Raw genomic sequence first — 25,623 nt, forward strand, 5'->3', positions numbered from 1 at the left:
GTTCATGGCAGGTTGTTGGAGTCAGTAAATTCAACTAACAGATAACGGTAGTTCATGGCAAGTTGGTGGAGTCAGTAAATTCAACTAACAGATAAAGGTAGTTCATGGCAGGTTGGTGAGGTAAGCTGGCGCTTTGTTCCCTGTTGGTCCTGCAAGCATTATTCAACACGAACCGTTTCTTATGCCGAATTAAGAATTGATCCTCGATCCTGTAGCGACGTTTATAAATAGGCAATTAAAACAGATATCTACGTGCGGTAATTACATATCAATATCTAATTTAACTCATAGGAAGTGAATGATAGAATTAACTTTGCACGAGAAATTCTTTGAACTCAATGCATAAAACCAAAGCTAATGCTCTGTAATTTTGGCTCTAAGCGTTGCAGTGATGGAAAGAGTGTATTAAAACGGAACAAGCGTACTTCGGAACGTCTCTGAAGGGACGCTTATCTCCATTTAAACTGATCAGGAACGAAATAAACAGCAGAAATCACTGCGTAGTCTATTGTACGCTAATTAATTGGTTCTAGTGGCGCAGGCTACAATGCACACTACACACTGGGTTAGCCAGGTGTTGGCGATCTTTTTCAAAGCTACGACTGAAACCATCATGTTGCAGATGAACTATTCCAGCAAGTTTTTTTTTTTTTTTTTTTTTTTTTTTGTCTTTTATTGACAAAGTAATATCAATGGATGTAGCAGCCTTCTTTCAAAATAATATGCCACTTTATGCTGTATTTTCAACATTTTATGAATACGTTTACATGAAAGTATTTTCATATATTTTATTAACTTTTCATAGAGCATTACATGTGCATTATATATCACAGGGTGCTTTAACTTTAATTTATAAAGACATCATCTTATGGTATGGGCACTATAATTAACTAGTAATAGCGTGCCTTGGTAATTTGTGTGATCCAAACTGCCGTTTAGACAGAATAATAATTTTAAAATCACGCATTCTCTGCAGAAAGCACACCAGATTGACACGCAATGCAGACATTAGTCACGTCTTTCTGCCACACTTCCAATAAATACGTATTACTGTTATCTGCAGCTGCGTCAAAATCGATGAAACTTGAATTGCCGAAAGAAAGACGCCAGCACTTTAAATGAGGTTTGGTTACTTGTGTTACATATAATTGGTCAGCACTGCGGGGTACAGGCTATAGAGGTAAGGGTGAACTGACGTTTATCTTGGGGGAGATATCGAACTTCTTGTGTCACGGTAGTCAATACGTCTCAGTGATCTCCGAGCGATAGAACTGTCAATTAACGGAGAAGACATCAAATGTAAACGTGCAACAGACGTTATCATCGTGAGTCCGGTCACTAATGCCTGACGACGTTATAAATTTTTGTTTTTTAGTAGCCAGAAAGATGTGTTCCTTTTGGCATTGCCTCTGCTCTTACATATGATTTGACTATAACAGGGATAGCATCATAGTCAAGCTGACTGCTCTAAACGTAACCCACTAATTGTCGCACATGTAGATTTATCATTAGTACAATATCGACATAGAACTGTGACATCGGTTAATACAAGGCGATGGCTCGTGCTGGTGGGCAACGGTTTTGACAACACATATTACCAAGTGCCAAGGCTTACCTTGTGGTTATGTAATAGAAGTTGAAACTGGGTACTCTTGTAGCAACGTGCATAATTGCTAAAGGCGTTACACCACTTTTGCTAGGGGAGTATATATGAAGGCATTGATATTACCTGTTTGATTGAAGACAGTGTATAAATACGGCAGTTAGTAAGGCCCATTTGGTGAGATTTCTCAGATAATTCTTTGGTTTGTTGTTATTAAGGTAGTAACAATTTGAAAAACAATTTGAAATCCCGTAACTTGCTCAGGCGATCAAATCGTCCAAATCTCCAAATGGAGGAATGGGAAAGTTGGCAGTAATTGAGCCACCAAGACGGCAGTCTTGGAGGTGAAACCGTACAGTTTGTCTATTGATTTTCTCGTGGCAATTTCGTTAGATGTATTACTCGGAGATAAAGTGAAGGAGAATTGAGTTAAATGTATTCATTTATGTAAAGTGCCAGACATGACAGCGTGGTTCTGTTGAACACTTAATTTGTATGCACTCCTTTAGAGAGCCCAGGTGGTCCTCAAACCCCTCATTCATCCTCTGCCAGATTACTGTCATCTTTACAATCGATATCCAGAATATTGATTCTCAGAAAATAGTAGACAAAAGTCACATATTGCTGAGCATTTACAAACAAGTAGAACGAACAATAAATGTATTCAAAGTAACGAGTCTCAATAAAATTGTGACTATGATTATGACTTTTGATAACCATAGAACCACCAAAAAGGTAGAACAAAGTGGCATCATCTTAACTCTTCTCGTGCAAAACTGATCGCCATATTTACCGGGCTACAGTATTAATCGATGACTTTGAAAACACGATAGACTCGTTACAAGAAACAGAACAATATGAAATAAGATAAGATAAAGGCTTCGATCAAAATAGCACAGATGGAAGTTAATGAAACGTTTATGTTTCCACTTGGGGGTATTTACATAACTTATTAAAAAAAAGAAATATACCAAACCAACTCGGCACTAGTCTAAACACCGCATACAGTTGTATGTCTGTAATGCCCCTATTTCACACAGACCACGAATCCCACGAATCGCCAGGAATTGACAAATTTCAGGATTCGTGAGATTTTGCAAATTTTCTGGCCTAATTCGACACGCTTTACGATTCAGTTACGATACAGGTGCGATAGTGTTACGAATATTCGTGGTATTCAGCTGGAATCGCACAAATATTGTCAAGAATTCACTACCATTTTTTTTTAATCGGAAGAGCAGCTCAAAATTTTTACCACGAATTCCCGAGAAGAATTGCAAGAACTGACTACGATTATTCACGAATCCGTTAAGAACTTCACGAACTGATTACGATTCAACCACGAATCCTGAAATTGTCAGTTCTTGGCGATTCGTTGGATTCGTGGTCTGTGTGAAACAGGGGCATCAAAGTTTTTGTCATGAATTCCTGTTGGTCAAGAATTGCAAGAACTGACTACGAATATATGTGAATCTGTTAAGAACCTCACGAACTGATTACGATTCAACCACGAATCCTGAAATTTGTCAATTCCTGGCGATTCGTGGGATTCGTGGTCTGTGTAAAATAGGGGTATTACCTGTCACTTTACAAACAGCTGATTGGTGACAATTACTCTAGTTGGAAACCCCGATTTCCATCCCTCCTCGATCACGGCTATAGGAGACCATAAGCGTCGTTGCACGTTGGGAGTGTGTAATGTGTACACCAAAGGCTACATAGACTGCATGGACAGCTCGCCAAACATCTCATCCAAGATTCGTTTATTATGCAAGCCCCAGCGTTTTCTACTGTTGTCCATGTGACTGCATATGCAACATTGTTAAGCAGTATCAGGGACTTCTGTTAACTGCTGGTTGACCCAAAGCCGAAACCATAGGCAGTGCACAGCTAATTGATTATTTATTTCAAAGAGTATTCATTTAACGAAAGGGATTATTTCCCTGCCTTTCGTAAATGTTTTGACTATGCAGTTTACGGCACAGTGGTGACTAGCAGACAGCGATAGACTGGTCTTTGGTCGCATTCAGAACTAATACATCCGCGGACTCACAGAGCAGCGGACCAAATATGGCCGACCCACTTGAAAGCATAATCTTCTAATATCTACTGAATAGATACTGGATGACGCGGCAAGCTTTCAAGTGGGTCATCCATATTTGATCCGCTGATCTGTAAGTCCGTGGATCAACTTTTTGTTTGAATACGGCCTTTGTTAGATAATGTGTATTGTGTGCTAATCGCATCGGATTTTACCTCAGGGGAATATTGAACATTAGGCAGACAAGTTTACAAATAATATTGAAAACAACATGGTGTAGGGCCATTTTTGGTTGCCGAGTCCCTCTCGAATCTCATAAAGTATACATGCACAGCTGATTTATTATTTTTATAGCTTCATCTACAAGCTGATGACAGAACAGAAAGCTATCATTCGGGTGTGCTGTTGTTGATAGGTTTCTTATAAATAAGGCTTTTAGCGTTAAATTTCAATAGATTTTAAGGAAACTCCCATGATATGGTCGTGAAATTACCATTTATACGTATCAAAGCTGGGAGTATCTGCACCTACGATTGTTTGTTAACACTGATATTGGTCATTGTCTTAAAATATGATATCAACTGTTTTCTCTCCACAGACGCTCTGCTATGGAGTATCAGGATATACGCCAGGAAATGAACGGTTGATTTATGGCTCCGGGAGAAAATTGCCAGTACACACATACATGTATAGCTATATGGTCAGAAAAAATATGCCAGTACCTATGGCTTTGGTCAGAAGAACTACAAGTAAACATGGTTCTGTTCAGAAAATTGTTAAAGCGTAGTAACAATAACGCACTTGAATACAGTCTCCGTTATCTAGAAAAAAATATCAAGCGGCTTTACCGAAATCAACGGCACCAATGGATGATCTAAGGCAGTGATAGAAACAAGACATAGGATATTGTCACGGTATCCCAGACTTGACGTAACAATGCGCATCTTCTGCAATATCAGGATTTAATCAATCGCGGAATTTTCCGGAAAAGTAAAACTTCTCAAAGTTCTATTTATTGTACTCCTCAGGGACAGGATACAATATCAGACTTCTCAATGGAGATGATATAGGGTGCATGTTTTACGCGATGGCTGTAGAAGTGGGCCGTAGCTTTACTTCACATATTCTGCTGAGTTTTACAGAATAGGTTTAGCAGCCATTGATTGATTCACTACGAGAGTGATAATATCTCTACGCATCAATGAAAGCCCTGTTCTCGGGATTAATCAGACTGCGTGAAGTGGGCAGGTGGCGGGGCGTGATTAGTGCGTTGCTAGCGTACCGGTCAATTTACAGTTTGCGTGCCAACCCTTCACTACTTCACCTAAGACAGACGTGCTTACAGTAGAGGTGTCGGGCTAGTCTGATGGTCTGAGTTAACGTTAAAGTTACGGAGACCACGTGCTAGGCTTCTCTACAGGTGGGAATTTTCAGCACGCGGGGGATCGATCGTTGGCATTCAAAAACTATCTGCGAGCAACAAGCGCCGATCTGTGATGAAGAGGACTGCGCAGTAAAGTGGATCTATCGTTCATGAGTTACTACACTAGATGATGGAGTTCTAAGAGAAAATCCGCACGGCAATAATTTCGCTCAGAAGTTCAAGTGTTTGGTTCATATCCAGCAGCATTCCCAGAAAATCTGGACGCACTGGGCTTTGTTTTTTAAATTACCACCTTACTCACTTATAAGGGAATGCATTTAAACTTTTGGTGAGCAAGATTTCTCTCCACCCCAATTCCCAGACGGCGGGAGAACACTGCACACACTGAAGAAATAGACATCGAGAGAAAAGATTGGTTTAGATACACGCGGCCAGAAAGCTGTGAACTAACACGATGTTACTGTTTACTGTAACGGTTTTACTCTTCACCGTCCCGAGGGAGTCCGTGGGTGACGCTCATGCCCCGTGTTACAAGTGTGATCTGGTAAAGATGGAACAACGACACGAGGCAAAACTCCGGTCAAGCAGGTCAAAGGTAGGTGCATTGTTTGGAACATTCTGTGTACAGTGAAAGTAAGACCCTATTCCCAGAGATTAGATAGATCCAACTAGATCGACGTAACTCCCTGGGGGTTCACGATAAATAGCTGTCAGCCGAGCGGGCACGAAAGTTAATTACCCCCTTACAGCTTGTAGTAGGCGGGACGGACATTTAAGCCTGATTATCTGACAGTAATCTAGTGAGACTTCCCACGGAGATAGATCGATCTAAAATCTATGAAAATGCACCCTAAGGGTGCTAGAGGATGGACTCAGAACAAGCTGATCTGCGAACTTACAGATCTGCAGATCAAATATGGCCGACCCACTTGAAAACTTGCCGCATAATCCCCTAATAGACACTGAATAGATCCCCAGCGGGGATAACGCGGACTAACAGAACGGACCAAGTATATGCTTGGTGACCCCACCAAGTATATAATGCACGGGGAGACAGGAGACATCTATATTCATCTACACAACATATCAGTCCACTCCCAGCTGATATCACTCAAAATGCGTTTCCATTAATCCGACAAATACAAAAATATACTTCAGTTTGCCGTCCTCAAAGTCGAAATGTGCATTTAGATAATTTATAACGATACATAGCTTGGTTTTCATTCAAGGTGTTCACGACTAAAAAGCTAGGCCGTAGTATTCTCTGGGAGTCGGCCACCAATAAAAAACTAGGCGTTATACGTAGTATTCAGTGGTGTTATAGGGGCTGTGTTCTCTGACTCTACATCACTGGGGGTTGGGCACCAATAAAAAACTAGGCCGTATACGTAGTATTCAGTGGCGTTATAGGGGCTGTGTTCTCTGACTCTACATCACTGGGGGTTGGGCACCAATAAAAAACTAGGCCGTATACGTAGTATTCAGTGGCGTTATAGGGGCTGTGTTCTCTGACTCTACATCACTGGGGGGTTGGCCATCAATAAAAAACTAGGTCGTATACGTAGTATTCAGTGGCGTTATAGGGGCTGTGTTCTCTGACTCTACATCACTGGGGGTTGGGCACCAATAAAAAACTAGGCCGTATACGTAGTATTCAGTGGCGTTATAGGGGCTGTGTTCTCTGACTCTACATCACTGGGGGTTGGGCACCAATAAAAAACTAGGCCGTATACGTAGTATTCAGTGGCGTTATAGGGGCTGTGTTCTCTGACTCTACATCACTGGGGGGTTGGCCATCAATAAAAAACTAGGCCGTATACGTAGTATTCAGTGGCGTTATAGGGGCTGTGTTCTCTGACTCTACATCACTGGGGGGTTGGCCATCAATAAAAAACTAGGTCGTATACGTAGTATTCAGTGGCGTTATAGGGGCTGTGTTCTCTGACTCTACATCACTGGGGGTTGGGCACCAATAAAAAACTAGGTCGTATACATGTACGTAGTATTCAGTGGTGTTATAGGGGCTGTGTTCTCTGACTCTACATCACTGGGGGGTTGGCCACCAATAAAAAACTAGGCCGTATACTTGTACGTAGTATTCAGTGATGTTATAGGGGCTGTGTTCTAGCTATGACTTTACATCACTGGGGGTTGGCCATTAATCACTATTGCTGAGGTCGGCAGAAACTCTCATGTCGTGTGTTCGTCACACTTCCTAAGGAGAAATCACAGCGAGGAGATCCAGGGAATAAACCGGGAAACGATGAGAGGGACATATGTCTACACGAAAGATTGCTAGGCGCATCTTGTTTCTTACTGGAAAGTTTGAAAAACCCAAGTAAATGTGATTTTCTTCACTTGGTCCCATTAAACAATGTGACTGTCCTTAAACGATAACCCTGAATGACAATTATTTCGTGGTGGTATTTTGACGGTACTATGTCTGCTCAATTCGCATGTATTTCAATCTATGCCATTTCCCACACCTAGAACAGGTACAGTGTATGTCATTGATTCGTGTGAGGAACGCCGACTTGGAGTAAGAATGATTGACGACCATGATCACACCTATGCGTAAACACCTGTTACCAATACACCTGTACTCACAAACCTACACACACACACACACACACACACACACACACACACTCTTTTTTAACGTAGCACCGGAAGAAAAGGGAAATTTTTTTGAAAATTAAACCATTCATGGCTAAATAAAGATTATTAGAGTTACCCTCAGTTAGTTTCTTTAAGCGAGACAGATTTCACACTTATTAACCAAGGAATGCCCCTGCACACGCTCATTTAGACGCACTGTGCACGTGTAGAACGTGTTTTTATATACACTTGTCCGGCCAAGGAAGGGTAAAAATGATTTTCTCCTCAGCGCTCTGGATTAAATAATACAAAGTTCAAATACACAAATACATAGTAAGTACTGAGAGGACAGAGAATGCCTCCAACCACCCCCTCCCGGTATTATAAATAATGAACACCAAACGCGGGAAGTTTTGTGAAAAACGATATATGCCTTCTGTTTATTCGTCTTAGTTATTGGAATATGACTACAAAGTTTAAATAGCGCCCCCAGTATATTTACCTTGACTGCCCAAAACACTAACGTTAAATAAAGGAATGAATGATGAAACATTGAGGGAAAATAAGGCTTATGCAAGAACTGAACTTCATTTACATAAATTTACAGAAAACAGTCATGGTCTAAAACAAACAAACAAATAGATTTTTGTCAGTCCTATTTTCTCATATTGTTCTTAGACCTGTGATAATACCGCAAGTGGAATATACGTTGTGTAGGCTCTCTAAGCCTCCTGAGTACCTGGGTCTCTATAGTCGATTATCGAAAGTAGGCTGGAGAACATGTCTATGGTTTATCTTGTGCACTATTCCCAACTCTTTATCATATCCCCACTAAATCATTTGTGTAGGTTCCTATAATTGGAAACTGGGGAGGAGTGAGCATACCACTGGGGTTAATTGCAACAAAAGCTTTAAACCTCATAGTTATTGAGATGCACTTAGCCACTTGTAACTGAAAACGCAATAAAGTTCTCTTCTGCACAAATTGATAATTTGATGGATCCCATTTTGCGGATATTTTAAGCGCTTGTGTTTGTGATCGTGTGTGAGGGAAGCATGTTGTCTTGGTTAACGAAAGCCGTTTTGTACGAGAACTTTTCTCGGCTGCGCTTAGCTCCCTGGCAGCTTCAGACGACAGCAGGTCGGAGTGCCTGGGATAGCGGGCGTCTCTGTGGACAATGGCAACTGATTATGAGAACAATGTTTCATTGGGTAAATTCATCTATATATTGCATTATACACCCCCCTTCTCTCTCATAAATATTTTGGAGTAGCTGTAGTCGAAATTAATGCCAAGTTTGTTTAGCAACAGAGGAGAGATGTAGTATTTACATGCGAGTTAAACACGTAATGGTTAAAAAAAATCCCCAAAGAATATTTAGGAAAATTGATTTCTCTGACAACCGTACGTCTTATATAATTCTTGTCTTAAGGGTTGCGAGGTGTTCTGAGGAAGAAAGCCAGTAGAGTCTCCAGTGAATGGTGACCATGTGCAGGGAACGGAGGGTAATTACTCACGCCACGGCTCATTACACAGTTTATTGTTTCCATTCAAGTCACCCTGAAGAACACAGCGTGAAAAGTGTTTTGTTTATAATCCAGCTTGTATTATACATATAGAGGCCGTGGGTCAGGGTCGTGTAAATCAGGTTGAATTGAAGATGCTATTTGCCGTGGAACCAATATTACAATTCAGAACCCTAAACCCCTTAATACGAGCAGATCTTTATTTTCACCACGGTTTTGGATAGGGTGTGACTTGGTGATTATGGGGAATTTTAAGTTCATAGGGTTTTGTTATTTACTGGTATAAAGCACGTCGTTTGTCTTTAATTGCTTTCCACAAGACTGTGGAGTGCATTTATTACAACGTGTCTGTGTCAAGCGTAACAATTAACCTTCTCATAGCCCGGAAGATGCCCAAGAACATCCCCATTCACTCTTTTCTAATTGTAGAAGTTTCAGCAGTACTAAATTCCGTGACACAAGGCATCATGACCCCAAAGTTCCAGATTTACCAGCTAGTTCCCCTATCAAATAAACGAGCAATTTGCTGCCGATAGATCTACATCTAAACCTGCATGGCGGCCCTGAGCGGACCAGAACACCTGGCAGCTAGTTCCCCCATATAATAAACGAACAATTTGCTGCCGATAGATCCACATCTAACCTGCATGGCGGCCCTGAGCGGACCAGAACACCTGGTAATCAGTAGATGTGTGTTGTCGTGTTTTCTCTGCATGTTAAAGTTCAAGGCAGAGTGCAGAGAAGACACTTGTCTTACACGGTTAGAATGCCAAGATAACCCAGGGCGTTGGTATAATAAACCTCCAAGTATGCTAAAAATATTTCAAATGAGAGGACATCAGATCCAATTAGAATATGCCGTGAAGGCATAAGAAGCTGATTCAAGCTGATTCAAAAACAACAATCAATGAACATGTGCTGGTTTGAAGGGCATGCAAGCGTCACTTTTGGCGTCAACTTTCGCGTATCCGACAAGCAGAGTTCGTGAACTATTAAAGTTAATAAGCAGTATAGTCGTGCAGTAATCTGAAAATGGGTTGTAGTCTGCAGTGAACTGCCCCTAAGGGATCGTGCGCGTGTATTAAGAGATACCGAGTACATAAAACATAATGGTAACCATTAACTTTTTCTAGTGGTTTTATAATGGGTACCAACAGAGCCACTCAGAATGATTGCATTTTAAGTTTTTTTTTTATGCAGAAGAATATACTCATGCATAGTTTTATAAAATACTGTTGGGATGGTTTGATGCCACCTGTAAACTTGAGTTGACAGTGTGTGCTTCCTAATAGATCTTGTAACTTATTGCTAAATGTGAAACTAGCCGTATGAGATGTGGGTGGGAGGGGAAGTGAGGGCAAATGGAATCTATATATATATATATATATGTGTGTGTGTTTTCTATAGGGAGGTACATGTCTGTAGTACACAGAATATTCTGAGCATCAAGATAGAGATCGAGGCGCCCAGAATAATCTAATTCTAATGTATTATGTCCAAAATCCTTGGTTTACTGAATTATTTTTGACCTATAAAATAATTTTAGAAGACACCGTTATGATGAACGTTCCCGGAATGATTTCATCTCTAGCTTCCATTTTTCTGCAGTTAAAGTGAATTCAAGGCCCCGGTGCGGTTTACCCGTTCTATGCAATTGCACGTACTATTTGTTACGTGCGTGTCATGGGTAAAACGTGTTGTATTATATGACATCGTTCTACGTTTACACATGCTCTACAAGTATATGATGATGGCAGTGGATGGATAGGTGCAGTCCATTCTGGAATTGTTGGCTTGGAAAAAATGACGATGGCTTGAACAATTCAGGGGCGCTCTATTTACCTTTAATAAAACCCGCTTAGTCTTGGGTCAACTTTGATGAGGAGTGTATCGCGTAAATGTCAATGTTTTACGCAGAAGCGGTCAAAGGGATTAAGCGTTGTTATTTCTTGTGATGACTTGAAAAGGATATCCTGGCTCACCCACAAATTTATAATAAATAGTATCTGTTAGCTATAACTGTGATTAAGAAGGGAAGTTGATCCCTTCACCAATTCCCAGCCTTTGCATTGATGGCGACATGATGAGGTTAGAATCTTAGCAGGTTCTATATTATTGAGATAGCCAAGCCCTGGGAACACCCTGGGTAGCATGGGTCTAGAGGCAGGCTCTTTCCAACGTTCTCAAAAGGCGCAATCTTTAGAATCAGCTCAGGGAGATTGGGGGGTCACCACTAGCGCCCGCGGTCGTGGGGTGCTAGCGTGGTATGTGGTACCATGGAATTAGCTTTGGTTTTTTATTTATTATACCCTGATTTAATTTTAGAAACAAAACACAATATCAGGGGCAAGGCAGCCGTAAGTGGCATTACGAGAGACTGATTTCATTGTGGAGTGTTTAGATTGCAGATTCAAGCCACAGCGGTTCCTTTTGAAAGTTTGTAAACTCCTTCGTACGTGTTATCACTTCCTATGCTGCAGTGACTATTTCTGGAGTTTGGTTGTGCTTCATTCCATATATCAACTATTGGATGTTCGACATTTCAACAATTTTGACCATCCTTTCTAAGAAGCTTCTGGCGTAAAGATGTTAACTTTATTTGACACTGAGAATGTTTTTGGAGGCAATCTTATATCGACTCGCTTTCACGTAGCTATATAAAGCACATTGTAACTGTCAATGAATGCTGTAATTATACCAACCAAATAATCGTAATTTAAGATCCCTTTGCTGTTGTTAACAGTAACAGCGGCAATCAGTTCGAGTATAGATTATACTTGTAGGCCCTTATGTTACTGGTATCACTATCAAGTGAACTACCAGTGCTAGCATATGGTACCGGGTAATTTGAAAACCAAAACGTGCGATTTCTAAAGACTAACCAAATCTTATTGTTAAAAGTGCTTTGGAAGGTGGTACCTACATGCTTTAAATGTGCCTAGCACTTAAGGGCCTCAATTGATATTTGTTGTGCAAATTATGAGCTAACGTAATCTATTACAAAATATTTGTAAGGTCCCTTAACTAACAGCACATAAAATGCAATTTACTCATCTACATACGTAGTCAACCAGAAATAAAAAAAGAGCTAAAGAGAAAGAAAAGACATCCACCAGCTGAAATGACAAATCACTCGATAGAATTGAAAACTAAAACCTTGTTTCTCTGACGAGTTTTTACGAGAAAAACATGTGCTAATTGATTATGTCAACACTCTGTTTGAAAGCCTGTTTTTAAAGCCGTGCCTACCATGCCATAGCAATGGGGATATTGAAACTACAATTGGAATTGATTCTACCCACCATTCTAATACAGTTCTAAAGTACACAGTCAATTTTATAGATAGTGGGATTGACTCTACCCACTATTCTAATACATTTCTAAAGTACACAGTCAATCCTGTAAATAGTGGAATTGATTCTACCCACCATTCTAATACAGTTCTAAACTACACAGTCAATCTTGTAGATAGTGGAATTGATTCTACCCACCATTCTAATACAGTTCTAAAGTACACAGTCAGTCTTGTAGATAGCGGAATTGACTCTACCCACCATTCTAATACAGTTCTAAAATACACAGTCAACCTTTTCGATAGTGGAATTGACTCTACCCACCATTCTAATACAGTTCTAAACTACACAGTCAATCCTGTAGATAGTGGAATTGATTCTACCCACCATTCTAATACAGTTCTAAACTACACAGTCAATCTTATAGATAGTGGAATTGACTCTACCCACCATTCTAATACAGTTCTAAACTACACAGTCAATCCTGTAGATAGTGGAATTGACTCTACCCTCCATTCTAATACAGTTCTACACTACACAGTCAATCCTGTAGATAGTAGAATTGATTCTACCCACCATTCTAATACAGTTCTAAACTACAAAGTCAATCTTGTAAATAGTGGAATTGATTCTACCCACTATTCTAATACAGTTCTAAAGAAACAGACCAAAACTTTTTGATGAATCTTTTAGCCAAGATCTGTCAAGAATACCGCGTGTAAATATTTAAATGAATGATTAAATATCAAGTTCACTTGGTTTACAAATGAGTTGAAGAGCAGAATTTACTACATGTACATGTAATGGTATTTTTTTATTACTGTAGCACTGCGATATTTCCCCAACGATGATGTACCGATCAAAATAATGATAAAGTGACTGTATATATATATATATATATATATATATATAGAGAGAGAGAGAGAGAGAGAGAGAGAGAGAGAGAGAGAGAGAGATCTGACGTTGCATCCAATTTCTGCATACGTTGCGCATCCTAAAGCAAAATATATCTAGCCTCTGCTATGGTCACAGTGGGAATGTTTTTCCACTAGTTATTCACTAGTAATGTTAGGCTTTTCTGTGCACATTGCTGCACTTACAGAATTTTTTGTAAACGGATGATAAATAACAACGATAAACCAGAAAAGATGTCATCGTCCCATTGGTTTACAGTGAAATGCCTTCCTCAGTTACTTAGCAATGCAATATAGGGATCAGTTTGGATAAAAGGATAGAACCGACTGCCATACAACCTGCGTAGATTATAACCTGTATATATACCCTGTGTGAGCACGTCACATCTACGTTCATATTCCATGAAATGAGGCTTTAGACAGCAACTGCGACTTTCAACTATAAGGCTTAATCGCCAATATATATGTGTGTGTGTGTGTGTGTGTGTGTGTGTATCCCCCCCACCAACATACCCACTAGCAATGTGGCTATATCTCCATTCTTTACTGATACTGTGTGGACGTTCCTATTATCTCTACACACGACCTAAGCCAGGATATGTTTGTCAGGGACCCGAATCTTAGTCAAGTGTAAAGTTATATGGAGATGATGGGTTTTGTCTGCAAAATTGAATTTCCCAAAGATTGTTTCATTGATTTTGAGAAAAGTGTCTCTCATGGGAGCTGTATTGAAAGGGTAACCCGGTCAACAAAGCTTTGATATATGGAAGATAGATATCGGAAAAGATATCACGTATAGTTAGGCCACTTTACCCAATGAAATGAGAAATAAAGCACCGCTGTTCCTAACACAAGGCATGGTACTAGGTTTGTGATCTCCAACTATATTAAGGCATATATACAGAAGACACGCTATCGCTATTATTAACGACCCATTCATTAGGACGATGTATATCGTGATGGCCACCAAAAACAGTTGAAGTATATTGGAAAAAAGCCGAAAAAATACCACGAAAGAAAACCATCGGGTAGTGTAAAGCCCACAGAAGCTCCTTTTCATTTCTGAAATAGGCTTATGAGTAAACCATGACCCATTCTTTGAAAATGTTGACCAAGCAAACATGCACATAGTGTATGTGTATGTAACGAAAAAGTTTTGTGCCATTAAGGACCTATTTCCAAATGAACATCTGGATGAAAAAGGGGTTTTATTGAGAAAAGTTAAAAGTACGCTCCTTCAGATTTACCCGCCAAAATGGATTTTTCAGGGAAAATAAGCTATTTTCTCGTACTTACGAACCTGTAACCTATCCCTCTCTGCAATTGGATACCACCTTTGATAAAATGTATAAAGGTTAATTTTAGCTTAAAATTACTGGTCGTTCATTTTAACAGCGACCATTTTCCTATAATCCCCAACGGAAATATCAACGGAAATATCAACATTAGGTGCGCTCCAGAAAAATATTAAAAGGGCTTTAATCATTTTAAAGTGTATAATAGGTTTTATAAGAAGCTGTGGATTGCAAAAACTAGCATTTTGAGATTTTAAAACAATGGAGTGTAGCTTTAACGGAAGAAGATATTCAGCATTTTATATATGTTTCAGAGGAACTGAAATTTAAATTTGATTTGATATCAGTGTAAATCACCAAGTCAATATCTCTTGTCCTGTTAGACAGCTTGGTAGTGACATATACTCTCCTCGCTCAGGCATTAAATCTATCAACATTTGTCAGGAAACACACTGCAGACAGCCGGAAGTGAACAACAGTGCTCACAATAGCGCAAATGAGCCAGTCTGCTTGATTGAATACCATTCATTGTCAGCTATTATTTCTACTTCGTTACCGTTATCGAGCACAGAAATAAAGTGCTTTGTCAAACCTGGAAAACGTCCTGAAATTGACTACGTTTTAGCGGGCTATTATCTTTCACTTTAGAGAAAGATGATCTCACTTTGTACAAATAGACTTTCAGCCACATTGAAACGTCCCACAGGAAAAGAACACAATCAAAAATTAAGCTTCATTATCGACCAAACGATTTAATGTTTTGCTGAACTTGTGTAAGGTCCGGTAGAGAGCGTGCTATTTCACTTACTTGCTGTTTATTTCACCCGCTATGCATAAAGTGTTGACTTCTAAATTTCTTCGATATTTCTTTTTTTATTTTTTCTTTTCTCTCGGTTTTGAATATTTATTTTATTCTTTATGTTTTATATTTAAGTGCAAGCGTCATTTGTTTTGTCTCTATAGGAGAGCCTACACTTACATGTATCTCAATCCATGTAAATACATAGAAGCAGGGGGAACATTCAAATCAACACATTTACTACCTATTAGTTACCAATACACTTCCCTGCCCCAGAACTATTTGTGGATACATTGCGTGTGGTTTATTTTTTCTTGCTTTTTATCTTTTATTTGATGTTAATGTCGGCCATACCCTGTTCATGGGTGTGCTACGAAGCTTAATTAAGGTGGCATTGCCCCAGGGAGGTCCTGCTGATAGAGCTGAGAGATGAGGAACAGTTGTGAAAATCTACAGCGACGAATTCTGACCTCAGGTTTTCTCCTTGCTGTTGATCAGCTTAGCGTTTGGAGTGTTAATGCATTGGCAAAGCTGGCTATGATTTCTTCCTGTCAGATGCCGCGGATACTCTCTGTCACCAACCTCTGGATAGGACTGTGTCCTTTCTGAATATGTGTGACTTAGGGAGCGTTCAGATAAGCCCACCGTACTAGCTGGATCGATCCAACTCTGCGGGAGATTCTCCCAAAGTGCAATCAGTGTACTCAGCTTTAATGTGTGACACGCCTCCTCGAGCTGCTATGGGGTAATTAAGCCGAGAGTACACAAAAGTTTATTACCCCCTAGTTACTCAAGGAGGCATGTCAGACAATTATGAAGATTACACTGAATGCAATTTAGCGAGAATCCCCCCTCAGAGACGGATCGATTTAGCTAGTGCGATGTTTAAATCTGAACGCAGACTTCATGTAGCCCAAGAAAAATAATAGGTTTAACACATGTGAAATACGCCCTTGCAGTTTTAAAAGTACACTTTTATTATTAAATGTATTAATATTATTATTAAATCCTTTATGGGTCGGATAAAAACAAAAAAAATCGTGACATAAGAAAAAAACGAACTGATAGAAAATCAAAAATGCTATAAAACCGATTAATATAAAAAACGAAAAAGTTAACAAACTTTTTAACTAGCGATCTAACAATATATAAGATATGTAGAAATAACGGCACAGGCAACCAGTTAACTGTTCATAAAGCAGGGTTTTAGTATCTGAAAATAATGTCAAGATTATCCTTCCATTTTGATGTGAAATGAAGTATAGAGTGGTTAATGTTTGCTAATGTGTATCTGTGTTATCACCATGTCCTTAGAGATTTCTCAGTTTGCCTGACTGAACATTGGTCAACAGGTTCACAGTCTAGACCACGATAATTTTCAAATTAAATTGCGAGGTGGAATCATCTGGAAACTAATTGAGCTCATTCAGAAGCTGTGAACAAAGACCTTGCATATAAAATAAAGCAACTTTCTATAACTTGAAACAAAGTATTTGCATTGCTTATGATCTTGAACTGAGTTCCAGAGCTGAAATAATTTTGTGGACTCGACTCATTTCAAATTAATGAACTTTAGGCCCAACTGTGGCGGCGCCATGACATTTTCTTTCTTTATTGTTATTCGGTCGAATGAGATATTTGCCTAACGTCTGAGAGTGAGGGGTTGTGGTAAAATATTTTTTATATTATTTTGGTTGGACATGATATTTGCCTAACGTCTGAGAGTGAGGGGGTGTGACAAAATATTTTTAAAATTATTTTGGTTGGATGTGATATTTGACTTACGTCTGAGAGGGGTGTGTGTGGTAAGATTTTTTTTTTATTATTTGGTTGGATTTTATGATTTTTTTCTTAAGAAACAATTTTGACATGAATTTGCGTGAGCTTTTCATACCCCCCCCCCTTCTCAGACCCCCCTTATCACTGGGGTATGCAGGCTTAGCAGCCTGGCCTCACCAACAGTCTAAGTGATAAATAAGAATCCAGTCAAAAAGTGTTCTTAAGTATTATATCCTGACAGTTCATACCAAGAAGTACTCCAATCTACCGATACCATATCACTGCAGTACCGGCGCAATGAGCTGTGGAAAAGATTGCTTCAAAAAAGTACAATAGTGACCACAAAATTCACCACCTTTCACCAACACGGAGTGAACTGTTTTATAAGGTTTGAAGTGCCCAGATATTTAAAGTGCCAAACTTAAGAACAGTGAGAGCCTCGAGGACTTTTATACCCCGGGCATTGTCAACCTTTCAATCAATTTATGATTTAACCAAATACATCCAAAGATTCACTTTTTGTGCAGTTCTTGAAAATGAAAACGTGTTTTTAATGACTTTAAAATTTATTTTAGAAACTTTTTAATGTGTGATGTGTTTTTCTTCTTTTCTTTCTGTTTCTTACCATTTTACTACAATTAAATAGGTACCACCCAACTTTTAGTTGCAAATAAACATTATTATTATTATTATTATTATTATTATTATTATTATTATTATTACATCTTGAATCTTGAATGTTGCCTACTCGGAATAATAAGCTTTGATAATTCACGCAAACAAAATTACTTTTGAGGTATTTAAGCCAATAACACTTTCGACAGTTTCAGGGCAAAATTTAAAACGATCACCAAACTCCACTGGTCGCCAGACGTCCCATTACATACACATTTTCTTCACGTTATTTTATCTGCCAAGGCGCCAAACATTCAGTATAAATAGACAATTTACTCTTAGATTATGGATTAGTCAAATATCAATATCTTGTTGACGTTCGCTTACATCCCTATCAAAAATATCAAACTCCTGACTTCTAGGCTTTAAGTCACGCACATCATGGTTACTTGGCTTCTTCGCGATAAAACAATACTTTAATGATAAATAGCTTCATGAACGGACAAAGATGATAGTGTACTCCAAGAAGGAAGAACTCTTTTTAAACGGTGAAGTGTACATTTGTATTGTTCAGTTCTAACGGCTTTTAATCTTTATATTTCACTTTTAAGTTGATAAATAATCCTTTGCGTATTTTACAGTTCAAACATGATTGTTTCCTGTATTTAATGACTGTCACCTTTGTCCGTTCAATTAGGTTGAACTTCATCAGTTTTATCTTGAGTGCCTCGATGCGTGTAAGGATCGCCGGGTTCCTAGACATAAAAAGTGCAGCTGGAATTGCAATAATGATGAAGAAGAGGTAGGAGCTTCTCTAGCGCCTGATGCCCTAGCTGCCACTGCCGGTTGATAAGTCTTGTACAACACGTGTTAAAGCAGTTCTTGTAGGCTGCCGCTACAGTAACTGTGTAATTAATGGCTCTATTAGACCCGGTGCCTTCACAATATTCAGCTGGTGTGTTTTCATTTGGAAGCATGCTTAACTTGAACTTTTAAACTTCAGAAACAAAATGTGGACAATTTAGACAACATGTTAGCTTTCAAAGGCATTGCAATGTATTACAAAGGGGCAGAATTTCCGTCTCTTAGTAACCATCTTACGTGAAAAAGAAATGTTAAATAAATAAATAGATAAATAAATATAGATGTATTTATGTGATTGCAACTAAAAATAACATAACAAATCATAGCCGCTACACACTCACACACACGAAAGACATAAATCTCCACCTATACCTATACATAAGTCATACAGTATCTGTTTATATGTTACTGTTAGGGGTCATTCCGAAGTTTACCACCTAGAAACATGCCCCAGCGGTAGCTCCGTTTATGCTTACATAAACCTCTTCCCATCCCGCGGGGAGTTTAATGGACTGAAAGTCACGATAAGGCAGGTCACCGACCTCTAATCGGCAAAGTTGTGGCGAATATGAAATTCTGGAAGATGCAGCTTGTGATGGCCTTGTTTTCGGTCGTTGTCAAACAGAAGGGACCTCAAGAACTGTGTAAGCCATCACACCATTCACAATAACGTAGCCGTTCTCAGAAAAGTATCATCATCCATTACATTGTACAACGTACTAAAATGCATTTCTAAGATACCAGAATTAAGTCATTGAGCGTGTAAAAATGGGAAAAGCTTCAGTTTACTAAGTAACAAAATACCACCCATCTATCTTGCTTGTATCTCATCTAGATTTTTCCAAGATCATTACGTCATACAACTTAAAATGTAGCTCTGCACTCCATAGCAAACACTTCATGTTCACAGTTGGAAAGCAAAGCTGTACGTCGTAGCTAGCACCATATGCGTAGACATGCGTATATATCCTCTAATACCCTCACGTTTGTTTTAAGGTTTGGAATCTTTGTATGGGGGATATGTGATGTTATATGTATATTGTATGTATATGTGAGCATTCGCCAAAACTCCCAAGTTTGTTATTTTTTATATGTATGTGGGGTATGTGTTTATTATGTCCCTTGTCATTTGTATGACTTAGAACATACGGATACGTAATTTACTGATAGGTAATATACGGATAGACATTTACCGATAGGTTGTATACGGAAAGGTAATTTACGGATAGGTCACTTGCGGGTCGTCTTATCAAAACAGTGAAATATTATTCTGAGGTGTTTTACGATGAATTTCGATCATTAAGCGATATTCAAACACCAGGCCCTTCTGAAAATGGAAAACTGAAGTTGGCAATTAAAACACTTAGTAATTGCTCTTGATGACTTCAAATTAGAAGGCAACGCACATTTCTCGCACCCAAACTGATGTAACGTCTTACTTCAGTAGATTTACTTAAACCGGATATACCAACTGACGTCACAAGACGTCCCACCGACCTATTGTATGTAATACTTAATAGCGTATGACTTTATTGTTCAATGCAGGTGACGTCAGCTAGTCTGTTCACGAATTAAGCTAGAAAGGCTGTATAGCCGCCTTAGACTCCGTCTTACTAGTATACTTAGTGTATGAAGCCCTGGCACTGACTTCATCCTATATCAAGTTGCACACCCTCTAGGCTGTTGTACTAACACCCGTGCAGAGGATGTTACTCACTAGATGCTTGTTTTAGTGCGTCCACTTGTTACATAAAGTAGACAAGATCAGGCCTGATTGCTCGAGAAATGAATGGCGGTTAAGACTCGTAGAAGAACGCGAACAAACGCTTCCTTGTTGCACTGTGTAATGAAGAGTGGCATTACTACAACTGTACAAATTGATTAGGTGTGTACATTGCACAAAGGGGTTTACTGTCTTGCAAATGTTTTAACACGTGCTAAACGGACACATTCATGTATAGACAGATGAAGCTATCATGTGTTGCTAGGGCTGGGGGTGATGAAATACCTCGTCATTCTAAAGTCGGTTTGATTTACTGTTAACGTAAAATGGCGTAGAAAATTAAAAAAAACTATTAATGGCGTGCAAAAAATAAATAAATAAATAAATAAATAAATAAATAAATAAATAAATAAAGATCCAGACAGGTGGCTTACCACCCTATCTCTCCTCCATGTTCTAAGCCTGTGGGATATCAAAGTCAAGGTCTGGAAGAAAATTCAAACAATAATCTAACAGAGATGGCATTTTGTCCAGAATTTCAATGAGCAAAATTGCGGTATTAGTCTTCGTCTCTTGCCACCGGTAGAGAGGAGATGCAGGGCTATGATATCCTTTGTGACTCTTCTTTTATGGCAGTTTAGAGGAAAACTCCATGGGATTTACCCGCCAAAATGGATTTTCCTGGGAAAACGAGCAATTTTTTCATACTCACGAATCGTTTATCTATCCTTCTCTGCACTTTGATTAAATTTATAAAGGTTGATTTAGTTTAAAATGACTGGCCAGTCATAATAACTAGCGACCATCTTCCTTAGCTGCGATGGAAGTATCTACATCAGGCACGCTCCAGAAAATATACTTTAAGGGGATTAATGATTTTTGAGGTGTATGTTAGGTCTTACTAGAAACTGTGAATGGAAAAAATAAGGTTTTGGGGGTTTTCAAACCAATGGAGAATTCTTTGAAGTGGAGTGTTCTAAATGATCAATAGTTGAAAACATGTCTTCACACTCGGCCTTCAGTTTTTCCTCTATATAATACCAAGTTACGGCGCAGTGGACATGATGTTAGTTAAACAACAGGGGAAAAAACTCAATCAATTTAGAATTTACTTTTGTTCCAGGAGCACATCTAAAACCTATTCCTCCGGTCACGAGAGGTGTTCTAGTAAATCTTTAGTAGAGAAGAGGTTAAATGCAGTGTGCTACCTATTTACTACGGTTTGGTCTGGATTATTCGCATGGATGTCGAAACAATTTAAGATAGGTTTATAAAAACGAATGAGAAATCCAAGGCCTTTGTGTCTCTATTACCGCCATGTAACATTGCCCAAGGGTTAGTTTATCCCATCCTGACAAGCATCCTTCAAAGTAAACGGATGAAACTTAATGCATTCCCGCCTTAACTTAATAAATCCCAAACGCGAAGTAGAATAATCGTTGTTGATCCAAGATGCCCAAGTACGTTAGGCTGCGCTTTTCAGAAATTTGAGGAGAAATGTGGTATAGAAATCAAAAAAAATGTCAGAAAGTGATTTATGCGGAAGGTAAGAATGTTAAAATGCCTTCTTGTATTTGTTAATACAGGGTAACTAAAAAAAATCGGAACCCATAAAAAATCATTAAATCCTACAAAGTTCCATGAAATTTCACGAAATTTGCTCGAAATGCCTTCTGCAGCTCACTCAACGCTACAATTGTTGCTGCTCAGTCTGTTCCGACATCGCTAGGTGGCAGTACTGAGGAAGTTTTGGACATCACTGGGATGACGCAGAGGCATAGATCAAGATGGACAGTGGTTCCAGCAAGACAGGGCCACCCCTACACATCAAACAGCTCCCTAGCCCGGCTGACAGAGCGATTTCAGGAACGACTGGTCAGCAGAAAGTGTGACCTTGAGTGGGCACTGCATAAACCAGACTTGAACCCCCGAGATTTTGATTTGTTGGGGGTGTCTCAAAGATAAATACCAGAACAATTAACCCTCAAGCAATTGCAATTGGCGAACTGTAGGAAGAATCACAGAAAAAAAAATCAGGGAAATCCCAAGAGAGAAATGTGTTCGAGTAATTGACATTTTTCGCGACGTTCGCGAACGTGCATCAAATGCCACAGAGTAATTTTTTTAAAAGAACATATCTTTTATGCAAAGGAACCAAGTTAACTGAAACTTTTTTTTGTAATCTGATGGACCTTTGTAGGGTTTAGTAAACATTTTATGGGTTCTGTTTCTTTTCCTTTTTTTTTTTTTGGGGGGGGGGGGGGGAGGGGGGAAGGTAGAGGGGTCACCCTGTATATGGTTCCTCACAATAACAGTACAGTAATACTTAAAGTATCAAATAGGCTAATTAAAAAACTACAAAAACCGTGAGAATGTGCGTTTTATAAAAAAATTCTCCACCCGTAAAAGTGGTGATAAAATAGTGATATGTCTGTTATTTAAATACAATGTTGGCAAATTATGTTTATAAAATAAAAGAACATTGCCGCTGTATGCACAACACGTGATGCGCTGAGCGGATGGTCGATGCTGTAGAGGTGATTCCATTGTGACACATTCTCAAAAACAGCATCCCCGAGAGAAAAGAAAGGGCTGTGCCGCGTTTTTGCCAACAATCTTAATATCCCATCAGTTATATTTCTTCCTACTGCTCACCCGAGTCGCCAGGAAATGGAGGCAGAAGGTAAACAGGCTGGAGGTGGACCTAACTTAACAGTGAATTACATTGATAAGAGAAAATGTTATTAGATGTTCCCAGAAACAATATCGTATTTTTAATAAATTTTTAAACAAAAAAGCGGTAAAATGAAAGCTACACGAAAGCCACATGACAGCCAATTTACACCATGGACTGTCTGCATATTCCTCACCTCAGAATGAAGCACGTGGCGCAAGCAAGGGACCCTGTTAAACCTGACTTTGTGAAATGTGAATTAACGAATTGGTTATTTATTTATTTATTTATTTATTTATTTTTTTTGTGTGTGTGTGACACAAATGTGTCTGTACATATAGCCGTCGCCTGTGTTTGTGTGTGTGTGACACAAATGTGTCTGTACATATAGCCATCACCTGTGTTTGTGTGTGTGTGACACAAATGTGTCTGTACATAAAGCCGTCGCCTGTGTTTGTGTGTGTGTGACACAAATGTGTTTGTACATATAGCCGTCGCCTGTGTTTGTGTGTGTGTGACACAAATGTGTCTGTACATATAGCCATCACCTGTGTTTGTGTGTGTGTGACACAAATGTGTCTGTACATATAACCGTCGCCTGTGTTTGTGTGTGTGTGACACAAATGTGTCTGTACATATAGCCGTCACCTGTGTTTGTGTGTGTGTGACACAAATGTGTCTGTACATATAGCCGTCGCCTGTGTTTGTGTGTGTGTGTGACACAAATGTGTCTGTACATATAGCCATCACCTGTGTTTGTGTGTGTGTGACACAAATATGTCTGTACATATAGCCGTCGCCTGTGTTTGTGTGTGTGTGACACAAATGTGTCTGTACATATAGCCGTCGCCTGTGTTTGTGTGTGTGTGACACAAATGTGTCTGTACATATAGCCGTCGCCTGTGTTTGTGTGTGTGTGACACAAATGTGTCTGTACATATAGCCGTCGTCTGTGTTTGTGTGTGTGTGTGACACAAATGTGTCTGTACATATAGCCGTCGTCTGTGTTTGAGTGTGTGACACAAATGTGTCTGTACATATAGCCGTCGCCTGTGTTTGTACATATAGCCGTCGCCTGTGTGTGTGTGTGTGTGACACAAATGTGTCTGTACATATAGCCGTCGTCTGTGTTTGTGTGTGTGTGTGTGACACAAATGTGTTTGTACATATAGCCGTCGCCTGTGTTTGTGTGTGTGCGACACAAATGTGTCTGTACATATAGCCGTCGTCTGTGTTTGTGTGTGTGTGTGACACAAATGTGTCTGTACATATAGCCGTCGTCTGTGTTTGTGTGTGTGTGTGTGACACAAATGTGTCTGTACATATAGCCGTCGCCTGTGTTTGTACATATAGCCGTCGCCTGTGTTTGTGTGTGTGTGACACAAATGTGTCTGTACATATAGCCGTCACCTGTGTTTGTGTGTGTGTGACACAAATGTGTCTGTACATATAGCCGTCGTCTGTGTTTGTGTGTGTGTGTGTGACACAAATGTGTCTGTACATATAGCCGTCGCCTGTGTTTGTACATATAGCCGTCGCCTGTGTTTGTGTGTGTGTGACACAAATGTGTCTGTACATATAGCCGTCACCTGTGTTTGTGTGTGTGTGACACAAATGTGTCTGTACATATAGCCGTCGTCTGTGTTTGTGTGTGTGTGACACAAATGTGTCTGTACATATAGCCGTCGTCTGTGTTTGTGTGTGTGTGTGACACAAATGTGTCTGTACATATAGCCGTCGCCTGTGTTTGTACATATAGCCGTCGCCTGTGTTTGTGTGTGTGTGACACAAATGTGTCTGTACATATAGCCGTCACCTGTGTTTGTGTGTGTGTGACACAAATGTGTCTGTACATATAGCCGTCGTCTGTGTTTGTGTGTGTGTGACACAAATGTGTCTGTACATATAGCCGTCGTCTGTGTTTGTGTGTGTGTGTGACACAAATGTGTCTGTACATATAGCCGTCGCCTGTGTTTGTACATATAGCCGTCGCCTGTGTTTGTGTGTGTGTGACACAAATGTGTTTGTACATATAGCCGTCGCCTGTGTTTGTGTGTGTGTGACACAAATGTGTCTGTACATATAGCCGTCGCCTGTGTTTGTGTGTGTGTGACACAAATGTGTCTGTACATATACCCGTCGTCTGTGTTTGTGTGTGTGTGTGACACAAATGTGTCTGTACATATAGCCGTCGTCTGTGTTTGTGTGTGTGTGTGACACAAATGTGTCTGTACATATAGCCATCACCTGTGTTTGTGTGTGTGTGTGACACAAATGTGTCTGTACATATAGCCGTCACCTGTGTTTGTGTGTGTGTGACACAAATGTGTCTGTACATATAGCCATCACCTGTGTTTGTGTGTGTGTGTGACACAAATGTGTTTGTACATATAGCCGTCGCCTGTGTTTGTGTGTGTGTGACACAAATGTGTCTGTACATATAGCCATCACCTGTGTTTGTGTGTGTGTGACACAAATGTGTTTGTACATATAGCCGTCGCCTGTGATTGTGTG

General features: G+C 39.5%; 1 protein-coding gene across 1 annotated transcript in view; it reads left to right on the forward strand.

Moving 5' to 3' along the window:
- Nucleotides 1-1,056: 1,056 nt before the first annotated feature.
- The window catches only part of LOC106169116 (CCN family member 2), a 38,989-nt gene continuing 14,422 nt past the window's right edge, over nucleotides 1,057-25,623 (forward strand). Inside the window, exons 1-2 of the mRNA XM_013548474.2 lie at nucleotides 1,057-1,180; nucleotides 4,243-5,623. Of these exons, the coding sequence (XP_013403928.1) occupies nucleotides 5,483-5,623 (141 nt within the window). The 5' untranslated portion in view covers nucleotides 1,057-1,180; nucleotides 4,243-5,482. The remainder of the gene's footprint in view (nucleotides 1,181-4,242; nucleotides 5,624-25,623) is intronic.

This window comes from Lingula anatina, chromosome 3, assembly GCF_051362555.1.
Source record: "Lingula anatina isolate TDL-2025a chromosome 3, LinAna3.0, whole genome shotgun sequence".
Classification (NCBI taxonomy): Eukaryota; Metazoa; Brachiopoda; class Lingulata; order Lingulida; family Lingulidae; genus Lingula; species Lingula anatina.